Source organism: Hypanus sabinus, unplaced genomic scaffold (genome assembly GCF_030144855.1).
Source record: "Hypanus sabinus isolate sHypSab1 unplaced genomic scaffold, sHypSab1.hap1 scaffold_149, whole genome shotgun sequence".
NCBI classification, from domain to species: Eukaryota; Metazoa; Chordata; class Chondrichthyes; order Myliobatiformes; family Dasyatidae; genus Hypanus; species Hypanus sabinus.
This window is the reverse complement of record NW_026779564.1, coordinates 789,864-799,434: the sequence shown is the minus strand read 5'-3', so window position 1 is coordinate 799,434 and position 9,571 is coordinate 789,864. Positions and strand designations below refer to the sequence as shown.

Below are 9,571 nucleotides of genomic sequence, written 5' to 3'. Positions count from 1 at the left end.
ATGAAATTTACTGTACGAGCATCCATTGATGAATCTAGTTAATGCAATAGCTTTGAGCTAACGCTTGTGGGCTTAAATACTGAGTTCTGAGTTGAGGCATCTAACAGTTTGTCCACTGTCTGTTCCCATGGAAGATGTTCAACAGAAACACAAGGAGACTCTGCGGACACAAACTGAAACACTGAGAGTGAACACGATCCTGATGAGGGAGAAGGTGAAGGTTTTCCAGCTGGTTGATCGATACGCTGAGCTCACGGTCATTTCCACTGTTCGAGATCGGGAAATGGTGGAACATGAGCTGCGGGCAAGAGGCAGAGACCACGAGGAGTGGAGAGAAAAACATCTCCGTGGACACCTGGAAAAACTCCGGACGGATCAGCTGTTTCAGAGCAGCTTTTCCCGAAGTAAATCCCAATCAGAGAGTACAGCGGCAGTGGCCGGAGACCCAGGGATCGGGAAAACAACAATGGTTCAAAAGATTGTTTATGACTGGGCCACGGGGAAAATATACCAACAGTTCCAGTTTGTCTTCAGTTTCAAATTCCGGGATTTAAACTCCATTGACAACAGAATAAACCTGAGGGAACTGATTCTAGATCAGTATCCTTACTTTGGGAATATCCTGAGAGAGGTCTGGAAGAACCCCGAGGGATTGCTGTTTATATTCGATGGTTTGGATGAATTCAAACATAGAATCGATTTTGCTGACAGTCGGAGAGATACAGAACCCAAGCACCAGTGCCCAGATCCCGAGTGGTGGTGTGAAATGTCTGACATTGTGTACAGTTTAATCCAGGGCAAGCTGCTCCCAGGGTGTTCAGTGCTGGTGACCACCCGCCCCAATGAGTTACATTTATTGGAAAAGGCTCAGATCAGGGTCTGGGCTGAAATCATGGGATTTGTTAGTGAGAAACGGAAGGAATATTTCATCAGGCATTTTGAAGATCAGATGGTGGCAGCAGCTGTTTTCAAACACGTGAAGGAGAACGAGATCCTGTACACCATGAGCTACAACCCCTCCTACTGCTGGATCCTCGCTCTGGCACTGGGTCCCTTCTTCACACAAAGAGGCAGGGACCCGCAGCGAGTTCCCAAGACCATCACCCAACTGTACTCCTACTATATTTACAACATCCTGAAAAATCACGGCCGTGAGATTGAGAACCCCCGTGATGTGTTGCTCAGGCTTGGCCAGATGGCCTTCAGAGGAGTGTCCGAGAGGAAGATTGTGTTTACAGATGGAGATTTGATCAACTACAATCTGCTGCCTTCCCAGTTCCTGTCCGGGTTCCTGATGGAGCTTTTGGAGAGAGAGGATTCTGCCCGGAGCGTGGTGTACACATTCCCACACCTCACCATCCAAGAGTTTGTAGCTGCAGTCGCACAATTCCTGATCCCAGATTGCAGAGATATTATGAAACTCCTCACTGAAATCCACTGCGTGAAGGATGGGCGATTTGAGGTATTTCTCCGTTTTGTTGCTGGTCTCTCCAACCCAATGACAGCTCGGGGCCTGGAGGCGATTCTGGGTCCATTTCCTCATCAAACAACCTGCCGGGTGATTGACTGGGTGAAGGAGGAGGTTAAACGCCGGAGTGGAAACACAGAGAGTGAAGCTGGTAAAAGGAGCCTCCTGAACACATTGCACTACCTGTTTGAGTCTCAGAATCGTAGACTGGCTCAGGACGCGCTGGGATCTGTGAAAAAACTTTCATTCAGTGAAATTACACTGACCCCGATTGACTGTGCGGTCCTGTCTCATGTCATCGGACTCTGTGATACAATAAAACACCTCGACCTGGAGAACTGCCACATTCAGTGTGAAGGAATCCAGCGGCTGGGACTCGGGCTGCACAAGTGCCAGGAGTTGAGGTAACTTGATTTATCTCTCACTCTGAACTGTGAAACTGTTCCATTGTGTTGGTTCAATGTAAAGAAAATTGGGTAAAACTGTAGCAAATCAGATTGTGATGAATTGTGACAAATGACCAGGAGATCAGTCAGTAATTCCCAAAGGATGGGAGGGTTCTGTGGTTCCTTGTGAAGGGATGTTGGAGACTTCATCAGATCAGTGAACAACGGCCATTGGTTTAATGGTAGTAAATCACAGGAACGGCCGTGTTTCTCGCTGCCTGTGACACGTCCATTGACAATGTTCCTTCTCACTGATACTGACACCCAGACCGACACTGACTGCAGCAGGTGGGTCAGAGATTCACACCCCCTTCCCGGTGAGGGACAAGAGTCCGTCTGCAGACTGTCCCAGTGAGAAGTAAAGAAGTACCATTGTGATATTGTCCTCCCCTGCCCTTCCCTGTGTGTGACTATAACCATCAGTCCACCGGTGTGACTGTGCTCACTACCAGATACCCATAGCCCATGGGCGCATCTCCTCTGCCGACTGTGGGCCTCAGTTCAGACCACACCTCCGGTATGATCCATTTCTGGATGATCTCATCTGATTGGATTATCTTTTCCCATTCGTATACTGCTGTGGGAATTTTCTCCCCTCTCTCGCCCGCTCTTGCCCCTTCACACCCTCTCAACCCCATCCCCCTTCCTCCTGCAGATTCTGTCTCCCTATCCCTTTTCCTCAGGTGGGGTCTCTTCCACCGTCTCCCATCGACATTTCCCCATTCACAAAACTTCCTCACTGTGGGACTTTCTCCCATCCTTCATCCTTACCCCTCCCAACCCTCTCATGGCAGGAACACTTTTCTAACCATCGGGGAATGAGACAGAATATGTGAAGTTTACAGGGTCACACCGACAGACTAAATTACTGACATTCGGCGAATACCCTGGAGCTGGGCAGTGAGATTCATTGACAGTGATGGGAACCCCGAACAGTGATTTGCTGAAGAGTTTAATGTTTCCTGAAATATCCCAGTGAGAGAAATTCCCTCAGACCCATGGTTTCAATCACTGTTCATCAACTTGTTTGTGTTTAGCCTTGGGCAGAATGAACTGGGAGATTCAGGAGTGAAACTGGTGTCTGCGGCTCTGAGGAACCCGGAGTGTAAAATACAGAAACTGTGGTAAGTACCAGACTGTGGGAGATTGTGTTTACAGTCACTGGGTGTCTGACGCTGAACATTAATGTGATCAGTAGAAGCATAGAAACATAGAAAACATACAGCAGAATACAGGAAACACAAAGTATACTGCAGATGCTATGGTCAAATCAACACGGACAAACAAGCTGGATGAACTCAGCAGGTCGGGTAGAATCCGTTGAAACGAGAAGTCAACGTTTCGGGCCGAGACCCTTCGACAGGACTGAAGAAGGAGGGGGCAGGGGCCCTATAAATAATGTGGGAGGAGGGTGGGAAACCAATCAGAGGAACGATCAAGGGGTCGGGGAGGTGAAGCAGGGAGGGAATAGGCAGGAGAGTTGAAGAAGGAATATAAGGGGAAAGCACAATGGGTAGTAGAAGAAGGCAGAATCATGAGAGGTGATAGGTAGCTAGTAGAGGAGGCAAAGTGAAAGCGGGATGGGGGAAGGGAAAGGGAGGGAATTACCAGAAATTGGAGAATTCGATATTCATACCAAGGGGCTGGAGACTACCCAGTCGGTATATGAGATATTGCTCCTCATCATGGCAGTAGAGGAGGCCAAGTATGGACATATCTAGATGGGAATGTGAAGCAGAGTTGAAGTGGGTGGCAACCGGGAGATCCTGTCTGTTGTGGCGGACGGTGCGGAGGTGCTCGAAGAAGCGGTCCCCCAATCTACGTGGGGTCTCGCCGATGTGGAGGAGGCCGCACCTGGAGCACCGGATGCAATAGATGACCCCAACAGACTCACAAGTGAAGTGTTGCCTCACCTGGGAGGACTGTTTGGGGACCTGAATGGTGGCAAGAGTGGGGATGTAGGGTCAGGTGTATAACAAGTACCAGGTGGGAGATATGTGGGGAGGGACGTGTGGACCAGGTAGTCATGGAGGGAATGACCCCTGCGAAAAGCAGAGAGGGGTAGAGAGGGAAAGATGTCCTTAGTGGTCGGGTCCTGTTGAAGGTTCGGAGGATAATATGCTGGAATCGGACGCAGGTGAGGTGGTAGGTGAGGACAAGAGGAACATGGTCCCTGTTGTGGTGATCGGAGGATGGGATGAGGGCCGAAGTGTGGGAACTGGAGGAGATGCGGGTGAGAGCACCATTGATGACGGCAGAAGGGAAACCACGATCCTTAAAGAAAGAGGACATTTGGGATGTCTTGGAAAAGAAAGCCTCATCCTGGGAACAGATGCGGCGGAGACTGAGGAACTGGGAATTGCATTTTCACATTTGGCCGGGTGGAGAGAGGTATAATCAAGGTAGTGATGGGAGTCAGTGGGTTTATAAAAAATGTCAGTGGACAGTCTATCTTCAGATATGGAGAATACAGCAATATAATATGATATGTTATAATATAATATGGAGAATACAGCAAAATACAGGCCCTTCGGCCCACAAAACTGTGCCGAACATGTTCCTACCTTAGAACTACCTAGGCTTTACCCATAGCCCTATAATTTTCCGAGCTCTATGTAGCCATCCAGGAGGCTCTTAAAGACTCTATGGTTTCCAACTTCAGCACTGCTGCCGGCAGCCGATTCCACGTACTCAATACTCACTGCGTAAAAAACCTTACCCCTGACATCTCCTCTGTACCTACTTCCAAGCACCTTAAAATATGTCCTCTCGTGCTAGCCACTTCAACACTGTGGAAAACCCTCTGACTAACCACATGATCCATGTCTCTCATTATCTTGTACACCTCTATCAGGTCACGTTTCATCCTCCGTCACTCCAAGGAGAAAAGGCCGAGCTCACTTAACCTATTCTCATAAAGCATGCTCCGCAATCCAGGCAACATCCTTGTAAATCTCCTCTGCTCCCTTTCTATGGATTCCACATCCCTCCTATAGTGAAACGACCAGAACTGAGCACAGTACTCCAAGTGAGTCTGATCAGGGTCCTATATACCTTCAAAGTTACCTCTCGACTCTTAAACTCAATCCCACGACTGATGAAACCCAATGCACCGTATGCCTTCTTAACCACGGAGACAACCTGCGTAGCAGCTTTGAGTGTACTATGGACTTGGACCCCAAGATCCCACTGATCCTCCACACTGCCAAGAGTCTTCCCATTAATACTATATTCTGCCATCATAATTGACCTACCAAAATGAACCACCTCACGTTTATCTGGGTTGAACTCCATCTGTTATTTCTCATCCCGTTTTTGCATCCTATCAATGTCCCGCTGTAACCTCTGACCGCTCGCCACACTATCCACAACACACCCATCCCTTCTGTCATCAGCAAAATTACTAACCCATCCCTCCACATCCTCATCTAAGTCATTTATTAAAATCACGGTGATGGTCACCGGCCTCCATGCAGATTATGACCCTTTTACAGCCACACTTTGCCTTCTGTGGGCAAGCCAGTTCTGGATCCACAAAGCAATGTCCCCTTGGATCCCATGCCTCCTTACATTATCAAATGCACCTTATCAATTGCCTTTCTGAAATCCATATACACTACATCTACTGCTCTACCTTCATCAATATGCTGATTCACATCCTCAGAAAATTCAGTCAGGCTCATTAGGCACGATCTGCCTTTGGGAAAGCCATGTTGACTATTCCTAATTATATTTTGCCTCTCAAGATGTTCATAAATCCTACCTCTCAGGATCTTCTCTATCAACTTACCAACCACTGAAGTAAGACTCACTAGCCTATAAGTTTCTGGGCAATCCCTACTCCCTTTCTTGAACAAGGGAACAACATCTGCAAACCTCCGATCCTCCGCAACCTCTCCCGTCCACATTGATGATGCAAAACTCATAACCAGAGGCTCAGCAATCTCCTCACTTGCTTCCCACAGTAGCCTGGTGTACCTCCCATTATGTCCCGGTGACTTATCCAACTTGATGCTTTCTAAAGGCTCCAGCACATCCACTTTCTTGATATCTACATTCACAAGCTTTTCAGTCCACTGCAAGTCAGTTCTACAAACGCCAAGATCCTTTTCCGTTGTGAATACTGAAGCAAATGATCGACTATTTGCTGGATCCACTATTTCCTCCGGGTCCATACGCACTTCCCCACTGTCACATTTGATAGGTCCTATTCTTTCACGTCATACCCTCTTGCTCTTCACATACTTGTAGAATGCCTTGGGGTTTTCCTTAATCCTGTTCGCCAAGGCCTTCTCATGGCCCCTTCTAGCTCTCCTGATTTCATTCTTAAGTTCCTTCCTGCCAGCCTTATAATCTTCCAGATTCATATCATTACCTAGTTTTTTGAACCTTTCGTAAGCTCTTCATTTCTCCTGGACTAGATTTACAAGGGCTTTTGTACACCACGGATCTTGTACACCATCCTTTCCATGTCTCATTGGAAAGTACCTACTCAGAGCCCCACGCAAATATCCCCTGAACATTTTCTACATTTCATCGGTATGTTTCCCTGAGAGCATCTGTTTCCAATTTATACTTACAAGTTCCAGCCTGATAGGCTCGTAGTTCCCCTTACTCCAATTAAAGGTTTCCCTAACTTGTCTATTCCTATCCGTCTCTAGTGCTATGGTAAAAGAGATAGAATTGTGATCACCATGTCCAAAATGCTCTCCCTCTCAGAGACCTGACACCTGACCAGGTTCATTTCCCAATACCGGATCAAGTACAGCCTCCCCTCTTGTAGGCTTATCTACATATTGCGTCGAAACCTGCCTGACCACACCTAACAAACTCCACCCCATCTAAACCCCTAACTCTAAAGAGATGTCAATCAATAGTTGGGAAAATAAAATCTCCCACCTCAACAACCCTGTTATTATTACACCTTTCCAGAATCTGTCTCCCTATCTGCTCCTCGATATCCCTGTTACTGTTGGGTGGTCTATACAAAACACCCAGTAGAGTTATTGTCCCCTTCCTGTACCTAACTTTCACCCACACAGACTCGATAGACAAACCCTCCATGACTTCCTCCTTTGCTTCAGCCGTGGCACTATATCTGATCTACAGTGCCAAGCCCCCACCTCTTTTGCCTCCCTCCCTGTCCTTTCTGAAACAGCTAAAGCCTGGCACTCGAAATAGACATTCCTGTGCCTGCACCATCAAAGTCTCTGTAATGGCCACCACATTATATCTCTAAGTACAGATCCACGCGCTCTAAGCTCACCCGCTTTGTTCACAACATTCCTCGCATTAAAATAGACACATCTTAAACCATCGGACTGAGTGCGTCCCTTCTCTATCACCGGCCTAACCTCTCTTTCGCACTGTCTCCAAACTTTCTCCCTTTGTGAGCCAACCTCCCTTTCCTCCATTACTTTGGTTTGGTTTCCAAGCCCTAGAAATCCTCTTTTAAACTCTGCCCAATAGCATTGACAAACCACTCTGCCAGGATATCAATCCCCCTGGGATTCAAGTGCAACCCCATGATCCAGAAATCTGAATCCCTGCCCCCTGCTCTAATCCCTCAGATACGCATTTATCCACCAACTCATTCTATTCCAATTCTCACTGTCGCGTGGCACAGGCAGTAATCCCGAGATTACTACCTTTGCAGTCTTGTTCTCAACTTCATTCCTAACTCCCTATAGTCTTTTTTTCAGGACCTCTTCCCTTTTCCTACCTATGTCACTGGTACCGATAGGTACCACGATCTTTGGCTGTTCTCCCTCCCACTACAAGATAACCTGGATACCATCTGAAACATCCCGAACCCTGGCACCTGGGAGGCAAACTACCATCCGAGTTTCTTTCCAGCGTCCACAGAATCGCCTGTCTGAACCATTATCTATAGATTCCCCTATCACTACCTCCTCTCTCTTCCTTTCCCTACCCTTCTGAGCCACAGGGCCGGACTCTTGTGCCAGAAGCACGACCACTGTCTCTTCTCCCCCACACCCACCGCTCCGCCCCCCCCCGTAGACCGTCCCCCCTCCAGCAGTACTCGAACAGGAGAACTTATTGTCAAGGGGTAGAGCCACAGGGATACTCTCTAGTACCTGCTTCTTGTCCTTTCCTCTCCTCACTGTGACCCACTTCTTCAGTCTTCTGTGGCCCCGGTGTGACCACCTGCCTGTAACTCCTCTCTATCACCTCCTCACTCTCCCTGACCAGAGAAGGTCATCGAGCTGCATCTCCAGTTCCCTAACTCGGTCCCTGAGGATCTGCAGCTCGACACACCGGGTGCAGATGTTGCCGTCCGGGAGGCTGGGAGTCTCCAGGATCTTCCACATCTGACACCGAGCACAGAAAACCAGCCTCACACACATACTCTCTGTCTGTATTGTAAACAGTTAACCTACCTCGCCTCGACCCTTTATCGCCGAAGCCCCGTTGAGCCAAAGCCTTCCTACTCTGTCTCCCGCTCCTCTGACGCTCGCTCTGGAAATCTGTCTTCCTTTTAAACTCTTCTCGCTGTTCTCACTGGCCGACCTGCCCAGTCGTGCTGAAGGAAATATCAGTAATTGTGTTACTGATAAACACTGGGGATTTGTACCGTCTCCTGCCTCTCTGTGACCTTCACCCTCAGTCTCTCTCATCTCCAGGCTGGAGGATGTCGGTCTCACAGATTCTGGTGCCGAGGATCTCGTCTCCGCTCTCAGTACAAACCCATCACTGACGGAGCTGAGCCTTGGTTACAACTCGCTGACTGACGGATCTGTCCCCGCTCTCCACCGCCTCATACTGACCCTCCCGAGTCTGCAGTGGATCCTGTGAGTGTTTGTAATAATGTTCAATGTGATAAAATATCAGCGGATCCGCGGGTTTTCTGGTGATATTTGTCTGTGAGTGTTGTTGAAACATTCACCCCGGTCCCCTGTTACTGTGACTGTTGTGTAATCTGTTTATTTCACCTTTATTCTCCGATCTGTTTCAGGCTGTGGGGGAATCAGTTCAGTGAGACCGGGGAGAAGGAACTGAGAGCTCTCCAGGGACCCAGATCCGGACTGACAGTGATGGTGTGAACATCCCCGCCCGCCGGATGGGGACATTTTGCCGATTCTCCGCCCTCCCCTTTAACACCCGCCCTTACCTTTAATGACCACGCGCCTAGTTTAATTCCCAACGGTTTGAAGGGAACCGGCTCCTGCCTCGTGCTCGGTAACATCAGAATGGTCCCGCAGTGACGTATTTCCGCCTGTTGTCCGGCGACGCAGCTTCGTCGCCGGATGTGCGTGGTCGAGTCTCCCCACGTGAGACACCTGGGAATTACACAGACATGAAGACAACGTGGGTCCGGGGTTTATTCTGGGACACCGGTGTCCCGGGGTGGGATTATCCCGGGAGAGAATCCTTCTGCTCCCTTTGCTGAGGACGGTACATTCAGCAGTCTGGCGGATATAATAGTGTTACATTGACAAATACCTCAGCAGTGACACTGGATCTGCAGCGATCCCGGACACGGCCCTGAAGTGTGATTTTACAATCATCGGTTCGCCGATGCAGAGCGACGGTGAGAAACGGGAATGATTATTCATCCTGTCACTTGTTGTCGCCGATCAGTTAACTGTGTCTGACTGTGAGTGAATCAATTTACATTTGTCACGATGATATCAAT

At 48.6% G+C, this 9,571-nt stretch overlaps 1 protein-coding gene across 1 annotated transcript; it reads left to right on the top strand.

Moving 5' to 3' along the window:
* Window positions 1-16: 16 nt before the first annotated feature.
* Window positions 17-9,187, top strand: LOC132387037 (NACHT, LRR and PYD domains-containing protein 3-like). Its single transcript, XM_059959413.1, has 4 exons — window positions 17-1,872; window positions 2,952-3,038; window positions 8,559-8,726; window positions 8,891-9,187. The coding sequence occupies exons 1-4, from the start codon at window positions 128-130 to the stop codon at window positions 8,976-8,978; spliced, it is 2,088 nt and encodes a 695-aa protein (XP_059815396.1). The 5' UTR covers window positions 17-127; the 3' UTR covers window positions 8,979-9,187.
* The last annotated feature ends 384 nt before the right edge of the window (window positions 9,188-9,571 follow it).